Genomic DNA, 24,326 nt, shown 5'->3' on the forward strand with positions numbered 1-24,326 from the left:
GTACGCGTGATCAACACATTCGCGGTTCCCCTGCAGACCTTCAGTTTTGGTCTAGTCAAATGGAGCAAAACTGACCTAGAGGACCTTGAGAGGAGGATGAGGAAAGCATTCAAAGAGGCCGGAATGCACCATCCTCAATCGGCACTGGAGAGAGTTTCACTACCACGCAAAGAAGGGGGACTTGGAATCGTCGACATTTCTGCACTGTGTGTTGCCCAGGTACGACAACTGCGCGAGTACTTCGCAGAACGCGCCAACCAAAACGCGCTATACCGAGCTGTCTGCGCCGCTGACAGAGGATACAGCGCTCTGCACTTGGCGCAAGCGGAGTACCAACTAAACTGCAATCTGCAGACAGTGGAGGAGAAGATTGCAGCTTGGAAGCAGAAGGCAGTGCATGGTGCCCACCCCCATCAACTGGACCGGCCACACGTCGACAAGGCCGCATCAAATTTGTGGCTAACGCGTGGTGAACTCTCTTCAGTAGTAGAAGCCGACATGATAGCCATCCAGGACAGGATAATGCCGACGAGAAACTGCAGGCGGTACGTCTGGCATCAAGACGTTGATGACATTTGCCGGATGTGTCACCAACCAGGTGAAAACATAGAGCACATCATGGGAGGCTGTCCCGTTTTGGCCAACGCAGCCTACACCAAGCGCCACAACAACGTGGCCGGTATTGTTCATCGACAACTGGCGCTCCAATGTGCTCTACTGGAAGACAACGTACCAAACTACCGGTACCTGCCTGCACCTGTCCTGGAAAATGACCGTTTCAAGCTGTACTGGGATCGCACTGTTCTGACCGACCTCTCGATCCACCACAACCGCCCAGATATAATGGTTTACGACAAGAGCGACCGCAAAGTCACCATCATCGATGTCGCTATTCCACTGAAACAGAATCTGGAGGAGACCCACTGTCGCAAAATCTGCAAGTACCGACCATTGGACGTGGAGCTCAAGGAACTGTGGGGGCTAAGGGAGGTCCCAAGAATTGTTCTAGTCGTTCTCTCTGGAACTGGAATTATCCCAAAGACACTTCTGGAAGCGCTAAAGGTGTTGAATATCGAGAAGGAATTGGCCGGCATCCAAAAGTCGGTCATCCTTAGCACCTGCGCGATTGTCCGACAATTCCTCGGTCAGGACTAAAACAGCACGAGCATGCAGATACATGCATTCCGCAGAGCCTAGTCCCCCTTTGGCATTCAGAAACCCGGGGGCAGGTGAATATTCGAAAGTGAATTAAATCTGTGAAAAAAAATGTATCGCATATAATAATAACCACGGTTACAGTATTTTTTCGAGAGAATATTTTTTCACACCGAAGATTGAACTGTCCTTCGATCCTTATAGATAAATTACAATAAATGCATATTATTAACCTGTCGGAGGTACATTCTCAAAGCAGAACCAGAGTAGAAAATCAAATGCTCATCGGTTTTTTAAATTAGTTTTTTTTAAATTTGTAAGACTTTCAACTACAAAATTCATTCGCTTCTAGTCGTAAAAAAATCTCTTAATTGGACTTCTAATTGGATGATATATGGGTCCTGAGTATGAATCCAAGATCATTGGCAAACGTACAACAATACAATGAAAAAGTATATATGTGAGAATATTAGAATGTGTTGATAGTGCAACCAGTGCTTAAGTTACACACTTCAGAGTCATCTAGAATCAGCTCTATCTTTGTAAGGATTTGATGAAGTAAAAAAGTTCTGGGTCAAAATTATTCATCATTGTTATTTATTGCACTTTCAGAAAAAAATATTCGGTAAAGTATTCCGATAAAGTTCTCCCAACAGCTCTTCTTGTGCTTTTGTTTGAAATTATTTCTCCACTTGGTTTTGATGTGTTGAAAGCCTTTCCGATGAAACCCGCTCCATTATCACGATACAACTGAAATATGTCTTATCTGTAGCTTGCCAAACGTGACAAAAACACGTAGACTCTTCGTGAGTTTTGATGTACGGAAGCACATGCTTTCCCAGGAACTCTTCCTTTTACATCCTCGAAACCATGGTCCCGTTTGTAGCATCCGCAACTGAAAATTCTTTGACTGATCGATCATAAACAAATTTTCATCACTGAAAGAGGAACACATCAAATCAAAATATTAAATTATTATTGGAAAAAATTACTAGAGGCGCTGCTATAGGATGAGCAGTTATTCCGGATCCTAGGTGTCTGAAGCTCGATTGTTCACATGTGGCAATAGACTGAAAAACCTATGATTTTATTGTATCGTTTTTGTTTGTGTAGTATTTATACGTGTGTATGTCATTTAATATATAAAATTAATTACGTCATTTTAGATTCAACAATTTTATAAAATATTAGAACTGATTCCTATGATATTGTTTTATTACAAAAATTCTCGAAATACAAAATATAATTTTATTACTATCCAACACAATCATCATGGAAATTAAGTTAACCCTAAACACATATTATCTAACAAAGAGATGCTGCACATAAATAGTAAAAGTCAAATCAACAGCATGCGGAGAGGAGAGCGGTATACTGTACACTTCACGTTCATCGTTTTTTGTTGGGTGACATAATTCTGAGCATTGTAACCACAGGTGCCTCAAATGAAAGTGAGATAACAAAAGCCAGCAAGTATGACGATACCACCTGGCCCATGTACAGTGTAGTCTGCAATATAAAAAAGGATAGAATTAATGCGAGATTCGTTTTTATATGCATGCATATAATCTGTTTAATTTCAAACAGCACAGAAACGAGTAACTTTGTGCTGAAGTGTATCATTTTCTTGATAATTACCAGACTATTTGGAGACATGTGGATTGGCGATTCCGATTCCATGGCATATATCCTATTTACTATTGGATGTACTAGGTAAGCGCAGTACGTAACTCTGGAAAAAGGGTAAAGTAAAGGAGCTGATAACAGTTTATTAATCCATCCTCCATATCCAGTTGAGCAGGCGATTATGATCCATGCACAAGCCATGGCCCACGCTGTATGGCTCAAAGAACTGTATGCTGCGGCAGTGATTTGCGTTAGAGTGGTGTTAAAGAGACCAAACAACAGATATAAAATCATTGACGTTGAAACAGTCCATCCCGTAATTACCGCGATCTGTAAAAAACAAAGGATTCGATTCATTTACAAATATATGAACAATAAATTATTCTTTGTAGACTTGACTGCTAGATTCGAAGCTATTCATTACACATACACCGAAATATTTAAAATATTATTCCAATTCTAGTTTGTTGTGTTTTTTCTTAGTTCCCAATAAATTTCAACAACCTTACAAATACTGCATAAAAAACATTTTTTTATAAGTATTTTACAGTAGAAATATATGATATTGAGTTTAAAAAAAAGTAAGGATTTTTTACTCCAAGAGTATAAATCAACGATAATATTGCGTATTCGTGAATCATGTTAGACCATAACACACGTTGAAGTTGGTATATCAGTCATCCATTTTCTAGATCTACCAGGTATATGTATAGAAACCGAAATTACCACATTTATAGTTACACACACTAATGAAAAAGTGTGTGTCATTGTTCATTTTGGTCATTTGGTCATTTTTTACATCTGTCAACAGTATCCAATTCAAAATATTCGAAGATATTAGCAGATTGTGTGAAATACTGTAACAAAAAAATGCTGGTGTTGAAGATGATGGATGTTATGACTGTGTTTTTATAATTTTCAATACAATAACCTCCTTTTTCAACACGAGCCGTTTTGTCCTTTATATTAATTTGCCTTCTCACTCAATGCCTTTTCACTGATGCTGGAGATCTTCCTCGCTAGCAGAGCGTTTTGAAAATTCTCAAAGTGGCTGCCGATAGGCTCCCTCCACTCATAAACCACCTGCATTTGGTTTATCTTCACCTACAACGTCGTAAAACACCGGCTTCACGGTCTTCTAATGACACCCTTCGACGTCTGCACCCGGTTTGTCGAACCCTTCTATCCTTTCGCCGCATAATCTTAATGTCGACTAATCTTATTCATTAGTTTCGTATATCGCCTTCAACCAATCTTCAGAAACCATACGTAGCGCTGCGCTTGAGTTTTATTTTCATCAGCGCGCGTTCAAAGCAAACATGTGTTCTCTCTTGGTGCGAATTCACGACAAAACACGACAGCGCAAAATGTACCCGGCGCAGAATTCAGATACCAAACATCTCTTCTCACTTGTGTGATGCGCGCCTCATTCTTTACACAAACACACACACATACACATCAAATTCTAGCGCCCGCTTTGTCTTCGCTCGTTCAAAGCTAAGCATGAAAACAACAGCGCATCTCCATACGAACCGTATACGCTTGTGTGAAGAAAAATATCTCAACAGAGAGCGCAAGCACGGCGCAAAATTCAGCGTAAAACTCATTCGCCAGAGCACAAGTGTACACAAGAAGTGGGAGCTCAACCTTGTTGCGCATAAGCACCAAGTCTGAAGACTGCCTTCAACAATCAACACTTATTCTTCCCTGACGTTTTTTTACCTTCATTAAACCATTCCAATCAGCTTGAAATTACCGGCAGATATTTCTTTATCCGATGCTTCCATATCCCATCTAACAAGTGTTGTGCGAGCATCCATTCATTATTCCATCTTCTCAATTACGCTTTGGGATCAACAGGCATCGCTGGCTACTGCTTCACTTCACTAAATCTTCCTAAGAGGAAATTATTAGGAGCTTATTGATCGGCTGATTCTAATGGGACATTTCCCAAACATTTCCAAAACCTCGTCGTCCGGTTTTCGTCATGTTATCTTTAAAGATCCTCTCCGTGAAGCATATCTTGACATATCTTTGCGATGATGAACTATGGACAACCTCCTAGTGGACCGCATTGTGTTACTACGACTTACTTTTGCGAGGGCAGTCCTTTTTACTTTACTTGACGTTACTTTTACAGTCCAAGTCTACATATGTAAAAGGCCGTGCATAAGGAATCAACCAGATGAGCGTCAGGGGTGTGCGTGGTTGAGGAAGATAGACTTTGCACCACATACAGCTCTCAGATACCTCAGTAACCATCAATCGCAAGTTTGGGATATTATAGAGTTGGCGCAGAACGCCGTCCTCTTTCATAGATTGCCACGGCTTGAAAATTAGACTCCACTTCGATATCGCTCCATCTCCGGATCTCCTTTTGTTTCTTTAAGCACCATTATCTCCGATAAAAACTTTTTTGAGTCGGCCGACACAGCGTTATTTCCACCTCCTTCAACTCCTTTTAAGTTAGAGGTCCAACTGATTCGTTGCATAGGTCACGGTTCTGTGTAGTCTTGCCCAGTGACTGAATATTGAAACATCAACCATGGGTGCTTTTAAGATGGATGCACGTTGTAGATAATCAATTCTTCCTCGGAAGGTTCTCTTTGAAAAACCGTATGAAATCTGGTCCGGGGGACTACGGCTGACGGAAATGATATTCGTCACCGTTACCCACTTAGTAACGTTGTCTGAAACGTTCAGTCTGAATGGAATCTGAAGTCATAACTATCATAAATTCTACAAAATGGTAATACCGGCGTTTATCCGACCGAGTCCAAACCAGAAAAGTGGCTGAATCCGTCCACAGAAAACGTTTCGTCACTGGAATAACGTGCATAGATATGATTCTGTTAAGGAAGCGTGTCCCTCTGGAATTCAAGCCGTGGAATCCTTAAAATTTTCAATGGCGATAACTTTGACTTCGCCGCCAAAAACGTATGCAGATCTGCTTGCATCGACAAAGAGATGTCTTGCAACAATGAATAGCTTTCTACAGCGACGTCAGAAAAATAACTCTTGGGAGCTTAGGTAGCAACGTCCTCCACTGCAGCCGATGTTGATCATCCCATTTCTCTATTTTCAACACCCTAGCACTTCCAGAAGTGTCTTCGGGATAATTCCAGTTCCATAGAGAGCAACAGGATCAATAAGTTGAAAGCCTCTTAAAAACAAAGAAAGAAAGAAAGAACAGGATCAATTCTAGGTACCTCCCTTAGCCCATACAGTTCCATCAAATCCACGGTCAATGGTCGATACTTACAGATTTTGCGACTTCCAGATATTGGTTCAATGGGATAGCGTCATCGATGGTGGTGACTTGTCGGTCGCTCTGGTTGTAAATCATTATATCTGGTTCTGGCGGATCGTGAGGTCGGTGAAAACAGTGCGATCCCAGTACAACTTGAAACGGTCATTTTCCAGGACAGGGCAGGCAGATACCGGTAGTTTGTAGGCTACGTAGGTCAAAACAAGACAACCTACCATAATGTAGTTTACGTTTTTAACGTGTTAATGTCACTTCCAGAAAAACTCATCCACGTCTTCATGTCAAACGGATTGTCTGCAGTTTCTTCTCGACATTATCCCGTCCTGAATGGCTATGGATTTGTCGCATTTATTATTGAAGAGAATTCACCTCGCGTTAGTCACAGACTAGACGTGGCCTTATCGACGGTTGGTGGTGCGTTCTGTGAAGCACTCGCGCAGTTGTCGTACCAGGGCAATACACAGAAGCGCGAAAGTGTTGATCGCGTGTGCCTTGTTCGATTCAATAACTTATCTCTCAGCCAGTTTTTTTTCTGTCAGCTGGTGAGTTTCCTCGCGTGAAATAGGCGCGAATCACGAATCTGTTCATTCCATGTGTCCATGATCCGTTGCCCCGTGGTACCTACAATGTGTACGACTGTTTTCTGGCAGTCGCCACACGTCTTGTAGGCACAGCCTTTGTTAGGTGGTGTTGAAGGCTGCTGCTTCCGTGTGGCGGTAGCTCTTCGGGTTGAACCCGGCGGCTCACTCTTCCACTACGCCATCCAGTCGCTATCCGCTTGCTCCTATCCGCTTGCTTCCAGGCCCAGTTCCAGTACTGGGACCCTTCTCGGGCAATCGCATTCTAATAATTCTTCGTGAACGTGGCTCTATTTTCTGGGTGTGTCTCCCGGGTGTCATCGAGATAGCAAGGTATTCTAGAGCCATACCTTGTCAACAGGACATTTTCGGGTACCTATATCAATGTTTGACCAGTGTCGGGTCTGTATTCGTTAAATCGTTTTTAGCGCCTTTCACTTTTATAAACACAATAACATGTACCAATCTGAGATAAACAATGGAATATGTTGAATATAATTGGATGTAAACTATACACGATAAACCATATTTTTGTAAAATTGAGTTATTCAACGTCATGTTTACGAAAAGTTTTGAGCCATTGTATGTGGTGCAATCATTTCACAATTTTGCAATTTTTCAGGAGAAGTATTCTAATTATTTCCAGTGTGTACTTACCCAGGATAATCTAATTTTACAATTAGTTTTGAATAATATCCATCCAACGCACATTCCAACTAAATATGGTCCGAGTCGTGGCCAGGGCTTGTCATAGATTTTATCGAATAAAGCAAATGGATCATCAGCGTTCGGCATATGATTATTCGAGAACGCTATATATGCAGTAGTAGCCCATGATAAAATCATAAATAATAATAGCATCCCCGCCGCAAATTTGAAATGTTGAACTGCGATGATCAAAATGATAGCTCCGATGATATAGAATTGAGTGTCATCCGCCAGATACCAACTCTAGAGCATGCACTAGAAATACATAGGAAATTTAGAAGATCGAAGATACTAATTAAATGATGCTTGATAAAAAATAAACGAAAGTACGGGAGTCGTTAAAAAAATCCATGCAAAAATATAAACTAGTTAATTGTTTGGAGTAAATTTTTTGATGTATTGTTTTTTTTATTTTTCCACATAGTTTCCTTTTATGCTTAGGAGAAGTGTTCCAACTCTACTCTAGATTATTGATCCCTTTCGAATAACAGGGTTTCTCCAAGCCTAAAAAACATCCATTCGTTTCAGCTATCACCTTCTTGTTTGAATAAAACTTTTTACCCGTCAGCGATTTATTCAAATTGTGAAACAATTAGCTGTCCGAGGGAGCCAAGTCTTGAGAATAAGAGGGATGTGAAACGAGTTGTAACCACAATAGCTGAGGTGTGAACTGATGGTTTCAAACGAATGCCGAACACAAAGAAACAGACCGATCTGAGTAAAAATTGGTGTGAGCTTTTCCAAGAGACGGCCATAACCTCGATATGCGCCCGTAGTGCCATCTACCTGACTTGCACGGACTTTTCAAACGATCTAGTATCCAAAATAAATATACTGATGATCTGACGTAATCAAATGAAATACACAATATTTGTTAGTAAACGCCGTTGAACGTTGAAAAAACCTACGAAACAATCCAGAATTATAAGAGCTATCGACGAAAAATATACACTGTAAGTCAAAATGAGTAAGAGCAAAGATCGTGGAAATCAACGGTTACAACCAGAGAGGATAAATCCCACAGCGCATTGTGATAACACATGGAATATAAAAAAAACTCTTCCCAGGGCTGGCCCCACGGGTCATTGGAGAGTTGGGGATGGCACCTCGACAGCGTTAGTTCTTCAAGTTAGAAACTGGTTGAACCTAGTGGTAACAAGACAGGGTGTCGAGACAGGCCCTGCAAACCATCAAACAGCACAGGAAAGTTCACAACGAGACTCGGAAGACCAGTTGAACTAGATATAGAAGCTCCTGCGAGTACCCAAACTGATTCGAATATATTGAGACACCGCAATTTCCTGCCAAAGCTTTGCCAACAAACACGAACTGGGAGCTGCCTTTCAGGTTATTAGAGTCTAGAATAGAATGAAACACGAAGTAGAGATGATTGGGCTCAGAATCATTGCGTCTATGACTTAACATATGAATGGAGGAGGTGAACATAACAAAACCCTATCTGTAATAATGTTGTGATAGAACTGTTCGACAAACTTGAATTTCCTGGCTCTCTGGCAATAACCGACAACAGCAGCAGCCGTGAAATTCTAATAACGGATAGTCAACGAAAGTCGTACATACTATGAACTCCGCAAAGCTCCAAGCTCATGCACAAATCTTTTTTAATACCTCTACCAGAACGAAACTTGGACGATGCTTGAATGAGACTCATTAGCACTTGGTGCGGATGTCGAGTGCATATAATGTAGTTTAATTGTACAAGAAAATGGAGTATGCAGAAGGAAAATGAACCAGTATCCACGAAATCACCAAGACTGATCGAGTGCGAAGGACGTAACATGTTACCAAAATGCCAGACAACAGCCTTGCTGTACGAAATCGTGTTCGTCTTCGAATAGTGTTCGTTTCGAATCCGGTTGAGACAAGAAGTGGCGCCCAGCAAGTTAGGTAGTTTGAACAGTTAGAGCAGAACTTAAAATGAATCAATGAAAAACGAGGTTGGAGAGCTACAGCCATAGACTAGATGTATTGGAGTGATCATGTTCTCAAGATGGATACTTGGAAGATGTAAGACAAGTAGTACCTCAATTACGAACAACAGAACCGTATGGGATGGTTCATATCTCGAAACCTATTTCATTGTACGTCGAAAAAGTTGCGGAAATAACAGTTGAAATGCTTTAAAATAGATTTATTGTGTTGAAATTGAACTTACCATTTGCTCCACCGGAAAAAGAGTGTTTATGTACATGATGTTTCGCCACCAATACTTTGGACAGGTGATGTGATCTTTGGTAGGAGGCTCAAAAACAGAATTTTGTTCCAGATACCGCATTATAACTTCAACCATTCCAAGAACGTAAAGATATGGTGCGGTAAGTCTAAAAGTGAAATTGATTTAAATAGTGTTTTTTTTGCTGTAATTATTTCGGATTTCGGCTATTGCTAATTATTTCAGATTTTTATATGTGACATCTACTGTTAATAGATTTCGACTTCAAGCAGAATAAAAAATGGAATGTTGAATAAGTTATCGCTGGTTTTTGTGAAAAACAATGCTCTATTAAAACAAAATACCGCAAAATTCGTTAATCCATCTTTCTGACATTACTTCAATTACGGAGATCTCTAAATGTTATTTATAGAAGATCACGGTTTGTAAATCTCAAGAAAAAATTCGTGCGTTTAAGGTTAAAAATTTATTTAAGGTTCTAATACTTTCTCGCCTGATTTGTGTATTGGAAGTTCCTGTAATTCTAGGAAAATATTCATATCTGAATGTACCTTAAAAAGCGATAGCCGACCAATCCGAAAAAGTGGTATGTCCCGCAGTGAAGTCATTAACGCCTTGGGTCAACTTCTCAAGCTTTCCTTTTGCATTTGTCCGAAAATAGATGTATGACACAAGGAATCCACTAATAAAGAAGAACGTGTCTACGCTATATGCACCATTGAGGATTGCCTGGAATAGGACTTCCTTCTCGACAACCTTACGCAGTTCCATGTTGTCTGAATATTTGAACACGACGATCATCGTGTGTCCTGGCGTATATCGGGAAACGAAAAAGATTGGTTACTGTTAATGAATGGTTGCAGGGAATGTAATTTTCTTAGCAACTTTTTAATAATCATATTCATCACAATTAGTACCTTTAACGTCTATAATTCCTCTGCGATTTGTATTCCTATTTATCAGTCAGCATTAGTGCAACATTAGTGTTAGTTTTAGTATTAGAAACATTCATATGACTGTCCATCTATTTGGGAAAAGGCTATTGACTGAAGAAAAAGCCCTTTTATGCTATACACAAATGTTCCCGATTTTGAAGAAACTGAAATCGACAAACTTTCGATTCTACTGCAAATTCTCATAAAATTCATTCTTATTAAATACGATTCTCGAGTGAGACAACCCAACTAAACAAACAACAATTCAGAAGTATAGATGTTGGATGAGATAATCCATCCGTCACCGAATTTGAATAAAAGATCGATTCTGTAGATTCTGTAGATCCAAAAATCGCGAAGTTGTTGAAATTGGCCAAATCGACCATGTGCAGTGTTTTTTGTGAACGGCATACTGTCGATCGCATCCCTAGCCACATGAAAAGCTTTTTTTTAAGATGATAAACAGAAGGAGAAGCAATTCAATGCGGCTTCAGATCTCTAACAGGGTCCCTACACCTTCACGTAATGAAACCCCTTTGGAAGCCTGTGAACAATGGAGAAATGCTATTTCGCTGACTTTCAGTTCGCCGACAAAACTGTTTCGGTTTTTAGAGCAACTTGAAACTTTTCCAAAGAAGTTTCTCTATTCCAATGATCCAATCTCTGTAATAAACAAGGATCATCGAGAAAATGCCAAAATTGTCATCTAAACCCTTCGAATGATTCTTCTTCTATTGTGGTGACTTTCTCACAGTAACAGTATGTTTGTAGTTAAACTAGCCGACGTGATTCTCTGAATTTCTGGTTACACCATTCTTTACAAAGGAAGCAAAAAAAAAGAGACGGTACTCCGGTTATAGGTATTGTGACAAACGAGATTTGACTATTAAATTATATGTCTGCTTACTGTTAAGTACCTAAGATGACCCAAAGCATAGATAAAGCGCGTAATCCATGGATGGATGGGATTGTGTCATTGCCAACATTCCTATCACAAATAGCTCGTATGTTTGTGACTACGGAAAAAGATAGCAGCAGTTCAGCCCAAACACCTAAAAGAAAAAATTATGAGACTGTATTATAACGGAAACATAGCATCAATTTGTTATGTTACTAAGTTTTTGCTCCCCCGTAACGGCAGGTTCAATTGCCAGATTTTCATCCGAGTTGTTATTATTTACACTCACTGTGATTCCGAACGCATCACACCTTGGTTTGCCTCCTTTATCATGAATACCTTGGGTAAGATCATAAGTCGTACATCCCAACCCAGAAGATGATTCAGAGCTCAAATCCTTGGAGAAACTCTTTATTTTTATCTCTTCTTTTTGTCGTTTCCGTAACACTAGATCGTATCCTGTGCCTCCAATCAGCAGTAAACTCACCACAATTGTTACGACACTGTGAAAATATGGAATAAAATTAATTGTATACCTGTTATTGACAAAAAAGGAGGAAATAGCACTCTGGAAATACAGGGATTTAAATTGTACTTTGGCTGCTATCCAATCAAACAAAATATTTCTATAGAAAAATGTTATTGATATTAACCCATCTAATAAAAGTGAAATTGAGTAACATGCTCGCATGCATTTTTTGAAAACTACAGCAAATGATGTTAGTTGATACTACTTTCTCGATGATAAAAGGAAAAAATATTAATCAGTCATTCAATATCCTATTCAAAATTGCTCTTGTATAATGGTGTTTTAATTGAATTAATTTAAACATCTTAAACATCATCTTCATCTACTATTATGAATACTTCTTACAACAGGACTTTATAATATCGGAAGAATAGACATACGAGACAGATGACTAACCAAACAGGAACTACCACGATTGAACACACGGTACATACTTGTTACATGTTGTTACGCTGTAACCGTAATTAGTTCATGAGGATGGAATGAAGGTCCATGTTCACTGAAACAAGGTCGAAAGTGAATAATGTCTTGGTTATATCTCTCAGTGAAGCTAATGATTATAATCCAATAAATGTTAAACGATCGTCATACCTATGGGCACTTAACGGTAAATTACGAAAAACGTATTTCCGTTGAATCGAATTAATTCGCTGCACACTACTATCATAGTAAGGAGGCCATTCTTCACAGGCATTCAAGGACCGAGCGAACCAATACCCAATAGAGACCCTTGATACAATGCACTTCTTTGAAATACATCGCTCCTCGAAAAATAAAAACAAAGAAAAATAATGAGTTTCAGACGCTTCAGAAGTGGTGTATGATATGTGATTTCGAAGGGTTAACTTCAAAATCTCATAGGGCTCCAAAGTCTTAGGTTTGACTTTCACCTGAGAGTGCGGACATTACAGGGGTTCACATAAACCCTGTTTTGTTACCTCGTCGGAGTTAAGATAAAAAAGTATTAAACGATGGAGTTCTGTGTGGAGCTAAACAAAACACCAAAGGATACATCGGATTTGCCTTCGGACAGCCTCCGGGATACCTGTCTGTTCTATTCCCAAATAAAGAAGTGGTACGAGTTATTCCGGGAATGTAGGATGAGGTCACTAAAGATGGACGCGTTTCTTGGGAGACCTCCATGACGACATCGCGGAAAGATGAGAATTTGATCACTTTGCGATAAATTCTCAACACAGACCGTCGAATGAGTGTTCGTTTAATTGGGTAATGATTCCTAGATCTGTATAAATATATTATACCAGCTGACCCGGCCAACTTCGTCCCGCCCAAAAACTTCCACATGCCAAATTTTATTTCGTTTGCTTGATTAATTCTCGAGTAATGCAGAAATTTGTGTTTTATTTGTACGGCGGACCCATCAAGTAGTGCTCAATTATTTAGCGAATTCTCAAGGATACGGTAAGAAGGAGAGAGAGCTCCACGTAAATCGAAGCTCTCTGACCGGGATAAGCGGGAAATATCTAGAACAGGTTCGAATACCTCAAAATCGCTTATGCAAACAAAGTAATATTTCAATTTAAATGTTTCTCGGGTGACAATTCGTCAAGTTTTGGAATAAAATCTTTACATAAAGAGGGCTTAAAAAGTTATAGCTCCTCATCTTACACCATCTCACATCGGAAGACGTCTGAGTTTTTCCAAAGCTCAAATGAACCGACAGTGGGACATGGTATGTTGGGACAAAGAATGTTTCCAAAAGAATACATCATAACGAAAAGTTCTTCAATGTATAGGTCACTTCACTGACGAAAAAAGGTCAAATTGGATGGTCCTGATGGTTTAAACGGATACGGATACGTTTTAGCCTGATTTACGGAAGAAGGAACAGAATTTTCCAGCCAGCAATTTTGTTGGAGGCTCGTGCATGATTTGGACGAGATTCTGTGCAAACGGAAAGATCAAGATAGCATTCACATTATTCAAAGATTACATACATGTTCTGGAATCCTCTCTGCTACCGTTTTTGCGTGGATATCGTCACAAAAAAATCACATTCCAGCAAAACAATGCTACTATTCATACCAGCAAAGAAACTAAGCAATGGATTAAGAATCTACACTGAGGGAAAGCGGTACACCACAATTGAAGAACTTAAGGTAGTAATTTCGGAAACATGGAAAAATGTCGAGAAATCCGTTCAGAAAAATTTTGTAAATAGTATTCCAACACGAATTTTCCAAATTATTGGCCGAAATGGCAAGGTTTCCAATTATTGATATGTAAATCAGCCGATCGTTTTGGATTTTTCATTGATAATATATTAGGCTGTCAAAAAAGTCCTGCGGTATTTTTTTTTGAATTTTCATTTGTTCATAAAATTAGTTACAATCATCTGTTTTGAGTCAAATATGCGCCGTTTTGTTCGATGACTTGTTCCCAACGAGATGCCAACTTCATAATACCCCTGTTATAGAAGCTCGCTTCCTTATTGGCAAAAAAAAACTCGGATAACCAATTTTCACAGGCCTCTTTTGCGGCTAACTTCTGACTACCTAGCTCGTTCGCCATGGACAAAAACAGGTGGTAGTCACTTGGTGCAAGGTCCGGACTATACGGCGGATGCAAAAGAACCTCCCATCTGAGCTCCCGGAGCTTCTGGCGCGTCACCAAAGAAGTGTGTGGCCTGGCGTTGTCCTGATGGAAGACAATGAGCCTCTGTTTATCAAAGATGGCCTCTTCTTCATGAGTGCTACCTTCAAGCGGTCCAGTTGTTGGCAGTACAGGTCCGAATTGAGCCTTTGGCCATAGGGAAGCAGCTCATAAGTACTCGATAGTTATTCCCTGGAGCAGGGATTCTCAAAGCGGTCGATATCGACCCCTTGGGGTCGATATTAGTTCCCAGGGGTCTACATAAACGAAAACTGATTTTGGTTCCTATTTGTGTTATTATATTACCTTTAAGATACTGTATAAGTTGTGTTACGTGAACCAACTTGTTATAAGAATGACTAATATTTTAGTAGAAAGTATTATTGTTGTAATTTGTATTTATAATTATTAATTACACTTGATATTAATTGAATTTTATGTCTGTTTACTGATGAGTAAATAATGTCGAGTTTACTCACTTAACCACCCGCAATGTTTTTGAATTGGTAAATATTTTGAATGAATAAGATAAAGATAAATTTTTTTATAGTACTTTGGCTATAGGGGGTCGATGGTATCACTTCACTCTGGAAAAGGGGTCTCTTGCTTAAAAAAGTTTGAGTATCCCTGCTATCCCCGATACCGTTGCAAACATCTAGCTTTTTTTTTAAGCAAAACTTATATATTCAGACCCAGGCGATCTTCGTCCTACTCATAATTGATATTTTAATACAAATAATTTCGATCACTCACGTTTCACCCATATCCATATCCGTTGTTCCATTCACGAGTTAAATCGTGCCGTAGGGACACCAAATCATTCTTATTTATAAAGATGTACAAAATTCGCTAAATAAATAGCTTTTCAATTCTCGATGTTTTTCAGACTTCTCGATTGATTTTCATAACATTGTTTCATAAATGACGCACGTGAAGGTGAATGCACCAAACCATATAATGATAATTTAAATCTGTTGTTCCGTACTCGATTTAAATCTTGACGTACAGACACTCATTGTTTGGACAAATAATGTTTTATTCATATAGAATGAAGTATTTGTAGCAGTACCTGAACATCAGTGGAATGATAAGTCAGAACAAAAGGACCTACCACTCTCTCTCCCGTTCTAAGGACCTTGTATTTCAACCATACTTTTTCATATATCTCGTCACACTAATGTCACATACCCTCTGACTTGAATAGAAATTTAGCAATTAGTGCCATCTACCAGGGGGTCTCCGTAGCCACATTGGTTGCGCGTTCGCTTAGTAAGCGATCGATCGTGAGTTCAAAACTCAGGACCCTCATTGACCATCTTTGTGTTGTTACATAGCTACGTTCACACAACAATCATTTGCGATGGAGATCGATCCACGGTCGAAATAAGGTCGATTCATCCATACAACTGCTCTGCTCTGCAAGACACATCGGGCTGTTGTTCTATAAACAACTCAACAATGATCAATCAACTGTCTCCGCTGTCCGGTCTAACTGGATAATGGAAGAACAGATAGAAAACTCTTACGCCTAAATGGCTACTGTGTAAATGTACCTTATGTAATGGTATAGAAGGAATACTGGCGAATGGCAACTGTGTAATGTACAAATTATAGATATGATAACCATGTGACATGTACACGATTAAAAATTGGCTCTGTTACAGCTAGAATGCTAATGAGCCTAAAATAAATAACAAAAAGTGCCATCTACCGGTAAAATGTCAGAGATTTTTCATACTGCTTTTCGTGTTGACGGCATAGAATTTCGTTTTCACTGGTGTGAAGCGAAAATGGTAATCTAATGGTAATTCAGGTGGAATGGACAACTTTTATAAATAAGAGTTATAAATTAAAATTAGCTCTTCGGCTTTTAATATATACTCTATCTAATAGAGTTAGGAATTTTTTACAATATAGAATAATACACTGGTTCTAGAATAATACACTGAATTAATTCATAGAATAATACACTGTATTATTCTATGAATTAATTTGCATTTCACTCTACATCGAAGATGATCAAATTGGTTCTTTCAATCATTTTTGACGTAACCACGCTAGCCCGTTATCAATAAGACAACGTACACAAATTACGGGGCCAAAAATTAAGGATTTTGAACCGCCTAGCAGGCCCCCAACCATACTCTACCCCCTCCTCAACTCTCTTACGTAGCAAAGTCGTATACGTTACAAATAGTAAGTAACGCGATCTCGACTCTCCTTCTAGCAGTAAGTAATTTATGTACGTGCCCAGTAATATTTCTCTCCAAAATGTAATTGTGTAAATGATAAATACAGGTAAACTTCGATATAACGTTAATTTTACTTTCAAAATTGTACGTTGTATCGAATTGTACGTTATATCGAAGCATAATAAAGTACTCACAAACGTAGTCTATAATACATTATTGTGTTGCTGTTTTAGTACAGTTAATGAATAATGTCAATCAGAAGACGAAGCCAGCCTTTCTCATGATGTTTCCCTTCGTACTGTTGATTAAAGCTTGATTCATTTAGAATCCGGAATCACAAAACCAGCTGTATTTCGGGATTGATTGAAGGTACAAAACTTGTTTTAGCATCACAATACAGATAATTCATTGTTCTATCAGAAAAAAAATATTGAAAAAAAATTTTCCTTTACACTTTGGAAATGTGTACGTTATATCGAGGTAAAATGTACGTTATATCGAGTGACGTTATATCGAGGGTACGTTGTATCGAAGTTACCTATGAAATCATACTCCCATCGGAATTCCAATAAGATTGTATAAAATTACCAATAGATGGCTTTACAAGACAGAATGTTTAGTTTTCTCAACGCCAGAGCCATACATCGTTTAACAATGAGTCAGCATGTCAATTCACGATAACGTTGACACAGTGTCGACAGCTACCTCGAAGTGAAACAAATAATTCTCTTTCAAATTACCTGATCGTTAAAATTTAAATGAAAATTTTTACTTGAAAAACGTAGTCTTGAACCTCAATAAAGCTCATAATTATAATATGAGAGCGTTATCAGACTTAATCTACGATCATTATTTTTCCTCCATATACAAAAACAAAGTTTTACCTTTTTACATAGAATAAATATTTGATACGGAAAAGTTGCATTTCATTCATTCATTACGAAAACACTGTATTCTATCAAATAATTGTAGTTCTTACTATAAAACTACGGCATGTTTCGTAAACTTTGGATTATTAACTTCTTACAACAGCTGCGAATGTAAATATTCTCTCATTACACTTCTTTTTTTCCACAATGCATACTCAATGAAACAAAATATGGTGTTATGGAAACAGTTGAATGGATGAACATTTTGAAAATTCATAAAATAATATCCTCGTACAGATGAATACCATATAAATGAACCCATCGAGTTGGCTTGGTAGCCGCTATTCATGGGAGGCGGCAATCGGGGAAAACATTTTCCAATCTGTTGGTATTGCGGTCCGTTCTGATATCCCGTCCACCTCTGTAGATTTGGACACTGAACTGATTGCAGTAGCCAGAAAGATGTTGTTTCCAGCAGCCATTACGGTTGTATCTATTTATGTACCGAGAAACCAGCCCAATTTCTGCACCATGCTTAACGGCTTAATAGACCAGATCGACTCACCATTCTTGCTCCTGGGTGACTTTAATGCACACCATACGCTCTGGGGATCTGCCAGAGACAGCCGAAGGGGGTTGGAAATTGCAGATATTGTAGAGAGTCGGAACGCGATAATTTTGAACGACGGCAGCATCAACTTCTCACGGGATCGCTCAACGTCAGCAATAGACCTCTCTATCTCCTCCCACCAAATAGTTGATTCACTCAGCTGGTCAACATTTCCAGATAAGTGCCACAGTGATCACTATCCCATAATGGTGAGCCACGGCAGCTGCCGTCCGGCCACCACTCGGAGACGTAGGTGGATATACGAAAAGGCCGATTGGGATGGTTATGAAAATGAAATATCAAGCGAACTAACCCCGAATGAGATGGATCGTGGGATTTCACTTGAAGAGTTCGAAAACATCATCGTTCGTGTGGCGAGTGAACATATTCCTCGCACAAGTGGTTCTCCTCCAAAGAGAGCCGTCCACTGGTGGTGCCCAGAGGTGGAAACAGCCATCAAATCTCGACGTAAGGCACTCCGAGCTCTTCGCAAAATACCGACGAACCATCGCGATTACACAGCGAAATTGGAAGAGTTTCGCAGAGTGAGAAACTTGGCCAGGGCGGCCATCATAGTGGCTAAAAAGAATAGCTGGGAAGCATTTCTAGACCGTATTTCCCCAGAATCGTCGACCGCTGAGCTCTGGAGAAGAGTGAATGCACTAGCCGGAAAAAGAAGAAACACTGGTTTCACCATAGTGGAAAACAATGTCGCCATCACAAATCCGACCGAGATCGCTAACCGAATGGGATTTTTTTTCGCCTCGCTATCAGCTGACACTGCTCTGCCCGCGCGCTTTCTAGAACGTAAACGAAGAATAGAACGACAATCTCCTGTCGTCTTCCCACCCGATTCTGCGCAGATGTATAACAGGCCATTTGCTGGAGCTGAACTGCATTATGCCCTTTCGACAGCCAAAGGCAGTTCACCAGGGTTGGATAACGTTAGCTACCATCTTTTAAAACACCTACCGATAGATGGAAAGAGGGTTCTACTGGACTTGTACAACCAAATTTGGACCAACGGTACAATCCCGACGAAGTGGAAAACTGCATTAGTCATTCCCATTCCCAAGAAAACGCAGACGAGGTCCCCTAGTGATTTCCGCCCCATCAGTCTACTACCTTGCGTAGGAAAAATCATGGAGCGTATGGTGAATCGTAGACTGATGCAGTTCCTGGAAGACGGCAAATATTTGGACAACCGGCAGTTCGCTTTTCGACAGGGTTTTGGTACCAGTGGTTACCTAGGATCACTAAGCGAGACGATCTGGCGCGCTGTCGATTCGGGCCATCACATCGATATAGGCATTCTCGACATTGCCAAGGCGTACAATTCCGTCTGGCGTGAGGGAGTCCTTCGTCAGCTTCTCGATTGGGGCGTAAAAGGTAGACTCGGCGTATTCCTGCAGGATTACCTAGCTAACCGCAAGTTCAGAGTTGGGATTGGGGGATGCCAGTCCGATGAATTTGTGGAGGTAAACGGTGTTCCTCAGGGCTCCGCGCTTGCTGTAACACTGTTCTTAGTTAGTGTCAACTCCATGTTCCAGTGCTTGCCAAGGGACGTGTATGCCTTCATGTATGCGGACGACATTGTCATCGTAGTGTCAGGAAGAAGGGTTCGCCCAGTCCGTAGAAAAATACAAACAGCAGTAAACGCGATCGGACGCTGGGCTGAATCAGTCGGATTGCTCGATAACACACTGCTGCAACACACACCATGTGGCAACTGGTGTTCCGGTGAAATTGGGAAGCGTCAACATCCCGTTCAGACGCGAACCTAAGATACTTGGTGTGACCATCGACCGGAAATTCTGTTTCATACCACATTTTCGCAGGATCAAACAAGAATGCGAGAGCCGCTTAAGACTGCTACGCACGATCAGTTCGCGTCACCCTAGATGGAACAGACATACCGGGTTGAATATCAGCAGAGCTCTTATCAATATTCGCATATTCTACGGGGTGGAAGCAACGTGCACCAACAGAAGCGGCTTAACAAGTGTACTTGCCCCACTTTACAACAGATCGGTGAGGCTCTGTTCGAATCTTTTGCCCGGTACTCCGGCGACTGATGCTTGTGTTGAGGCAGGTGTTCTTCCTTTCCGTTGGATCGTTGCGGTCACCATTATCAAACGTGCTCTCAGTTATCTCGAAAAAACCACAAGGAACGACTGTGTGCTGCTCCAGGTGAGTAAAGAGATCCATCGCAGTTTTACTGGAACTGACCTTCCGAAGCTAGCCCGGTTGCACCGTGTATGCAAACGTCCATGGTTCGAGAGTGGACTTAGTATCGACACCAGCCTGGCATCATCACTAGGGGCAAACCCCAACTCTAGCGTGGCAACAGCGAAGTTCGCGGAACTGGTGAAGACCAGATTCACCCACCACATGCAAGTGTTCACTGACGGATCCAAGTGTAACTTGTCTTTTTTTTATTTTTTTTATTTAATGTCAAACGTCTTCGACCTAATGGTTGTACAGACTGCTTATAGGGACTTAATTCTATTCTTATAGATTAACCTACTAATATTAAAATCGAACAGTTCAGATACCTCGTTAAAGACGCGGCAGCAAGCGTCTAATGGATTATTTTGCCCATATATGGTACGGTGATTAGGCATCGCCAGGACTCGATGGTGGCGTAGCTGTCGGGATGGTGCGTGTAGGCTAACGTTTCGAAGTAGATAGCTGCAGTCAATTTTGTCTGTTAATACATCGAAAATAAAAATTCTCTGTAGCATCAATCGTCGGCTTTCCAGGGTTTGCATTCCAATAAGTGCACAGCGCTGTTCATAGGGTGGTAGGTTGGTTGGATCATTCCAGGGCAGGCCACGTAGAGCATACCTTACGAAGCGTTTCTGAACACGTTCGATGCGCTGGATATGTACAGCGTGATATGGGGCCCATACTTGTACTGCGTATTCCAAGACGCTGCGAACAAAAGCACAGTACAACGACTTCAGAGCGTAGACGTCATCGAAATGAGCTGTGTTGCGTCTCAAAAATCCAACCATCGCATTTGCTCTTGAAATTGTGACCGAGACGTGCTCATGGAAACGCAGCTTGCTGTCAAGAAGAACTCCCAGATCTTTGATTCTATTGACTCTCTGCAGTGGCGAGAGATTCAACATGTATCCGTGTACAATAGGGGAGCGAGAGCGCGTAAATGTGATGGCCTTGCATTTTTCAGCGTTTACATGCATTCCATTTTCCTGGCACCAAACCGTTAATCGCTCAATGTCAGCTTGCAGTATGCAGCAGTCTAAATTTGAATGTATTACTCGGTAAATTTTCAAATCATCCGCATATAAAATTTTCTCCAAACATAACCTTTCGCACAGATCGTTAACGAATAATACAAAAATCAGAGGACCAAGAATGCTTCCTTGTGGCACACCAGATGGAATCGTAAATTCGTTGGATCTAGCACCGTGGACCTTGACCTTAACAATTCAGTCGGCATCGGAATCAGCGGCATCGGAAGGGGCCTATGTCTCAAAATGCCAAAGTTGTGCTCGGTTTTTTCGGCGGAAGCGGCGGCCATAGCACATGCTGTAGGTCGTGTTCCAGCTAATACTCCAGTGGTCATTTTTACCGATTCGCTGTCGGTGCTCTCAGCCTTGGAAGCGGGAGAGTCACGGCACCCATTCATTCAGGCAATAGAGGTAAACTGCGCTGCGATGACAACTTTGTGTTGGGTCCCCGGTCACAGCAACATTCATGGCAACGAGCGGGCGGACACACTGGCGGCAGTTGGTAGGTCGGCACAGGCATTCGCGACGGACACCGTTCCTGCGGCTGACATATTTAAAAACTTCAAAAACGAGACCATCATTCACTTTACGCGACACTGGAGAAGCTCGACAGGCTTGTTAAGCAAAGTTAAAGGCGATTTGAACCGATGGAACGATAGGGACAACAGACGGGAACAAAGGGTCCTGTCCAGGTTGCGTGCGAGACACACGAGGGTCACCCACGCTCACACGATCACCAGATGTGATCCACCAATCTGCACAACATGCAACACCAGATTAACAGTCGAACATATGCTAATCAACTGTGCGGAGTATCATGACCTGCGAGAACATTACCAACTATCAACATCAATAAGGGATGTCCTGAGCAATGACCCTGTTAGAGAGGAGGTTCTTCTATCGTTCCTGAAGGATGCCGGCCTGTTTTGGGAAATTTAAAAGAGCACCTTCCCTGTAGCATCCCTGTCCGGAGAAGTTCCGACTTCAACTGATGAGCCTCCGGCGGCAGGTGCTGCGGGGAACCTGAGTGTAGCCCGCGTGAGTACCATTTCTATTCTCGTAATCAACACGCATACTGTTCCTTTGCGTTTTTCCAGAAATATCACATGCGTTGTACTGAAAATCAGGATTTGCTAGGATGAAGATAAGACAAACGGACGAGACAATCTATGCTGTAAGACCGCTGCCCGTCTCGTCTCCGCAACGCCCCTGTACGAGGAGGTTTCGTTATATACTGATTGACAACGATGAAAATATTGTTAAATGTGTTGTTCATTTTCCATTATGTCATGTAATTGCATTATTGTTTACATTTGTAAAACCATACATTTTCCGAGATACGGTGAATGACCTAAAAGGCTAAAGCCGGCCGAAATAAACAAAACATAATAATAATAATAATAAATATTCTCTCATTACACTTCTTTTTTCCACAATGCATACTCAATGAAACAAAATATGGTGTTATGGAAACAGTTGAATGGATGAACATTTTGAAAATTCATAAAATAATATCCTCGTACAGATGAATACCATATAAATGAAGGTTCCCGGAATAAATCGCCACAGAAAACGACTGCAACAGAAACCACCGCTTATAAAATGTGTAGTAGGCTATAAATATTGTGGCGCGGTATTGTATTTCAAAACAAGAATTAACCGGGCAAACGTATCGCCCCAGGCAAACGTAACGCCCCGGGCAGACGTATACCGTCCGACGCTCGCTAGAGCTCGGTCGGACATTGCTAAAGGATCGTATCCTATGTTTCAAACTAACCGGGCAATCAGTGGATCCCAGGTTTGCGTGCGAGACACCGCCGCTTCCGACGGCGGGTCGGCGGTGGACTCGGATTGCGTCATCTTGGCGGCATGGGCCGCCTCGATTCCTTATCCTCGCCAAATGGGGACTTCGTCCCCATTACATTGTCCTCAGAATAAATTTCGAAAAACGAGAACAAGAGAATAAATTTATAATAGAAATGTGAGGCACATGATGTTTTTCCCGCGCCAAATATTTCTAGCCTACTACACTTTTTCTAAGCGGTTGTTTCTGTTGCAGTTGTTTACTGTGGCGATTTATTCCGGTCACCATAAATGAATATATGTAACATGTAACACATGGTAACATATAAAAGGAGGAAAAACGTTACATTGTTACTTTGCTAACCGAATAAAGTATCGATGAAATGGGTGACATCTATGGCTAAAAATAGTATGTATCATACGTATTTATTGTAGTTGCGGCACCTTGTGGCAGGAAGTGTCAAACACAAAGTGCTTACACGATCATTCATATGCTAGTAGAAAACTGATACAGTTAGAAAAATTGGAAAATTTTGAAAGAAAATGGTAAAATTCGGAAAATTGAATTTCCATATGTCCCGCAGTGACATCACTACGATTTACATTATTAGTTTAACTTGAACTTCGTATTTCGTTGGTGTGAGAAAATAGTAATGATTTTTCAAGAAAAACAACACACTTTAAAAACAAAAAATATAAATGAAAATTATCTTTTCCGCTTTCAAGATTTTATTTGCAAGTGATTATAGTATATTTGAACGAGAATTGTGTCTGATATTAATTCAAATATTAATAGTGTGTATTAGTGGAAAACGAGAATCGAGTTACTGAAAATGCTTTCAAAAAGCTAGTGTATTGTAAAAACGTACATTGTTTCAAAAAATTGTAGTTTTGAATACATCATGTTGCGTAAACCGTGAATTACGAAATTCAACAGCTGCAACAGCTCCGAATATAAATATTTCCTCATTCCATATCTCTTTTCCACAATGCATAGTTTTGTCTCAAATTAGATTATTCCTTGACAATCCCACCAAACACACAGCAGAACCTTCCTGGCCGTTAATGATGGCTTGGCCACCGTCTGAGCC

The 24,326-nt window shown here is 40.5% G+C and overlaps 1 protein-coding gene and 1 pseudogene across 1 annotated transcript; both read right to left on the minus strand.

Annotated features, from left to right (window-relative positions):
* Nucleotides 1-1,797: 1,797 nt before the first annotated feature.
* Nucleotides 1,798-12,207, minus strand: LOC129773815 (nose resistant to fluoxetine protein 6-like; annotated as a pseudogene).
* On the minus strand, nt 11,967-21,422 carry LOC129780183 (uncharacterized). Its single transcript, XM_055788187.1, has 2 exons — nt 20,731-21,422; nt 11,967-12,655 (listed from the first exon to the last, which is right to left on the minus strand). Exons 1-2 carry the CDS (start codon nt 21,379-21,381, stop codon nt 12,449-12,451), a joined length of 858 nt encoding a protein of 285 aa, XP_055644162.1. The 5' UTR covers nt 21,382-21,422; the 3' UTR covers nt 11,967-12,448.
* Nucleotides 21,423-24,326: the final 2,904 nt, after the last annotated feature.

The sequence above is a fragment of the Toxorhynchites rutilus genome, chromosome 3 (genome assembly GCF_029784135.1).
Source record: "Toxorhynchites rutilus septentrionalis strain SRP chromosome 3, ASM2978413v1, whole genome shotgun sequence".
Lineage (NCBI taxonomy): Eukaryota > Metazoa > Arthropoda > Insecta > Diptera > Culicidae > Toxorhynchites > Toxorhynchites rutilus.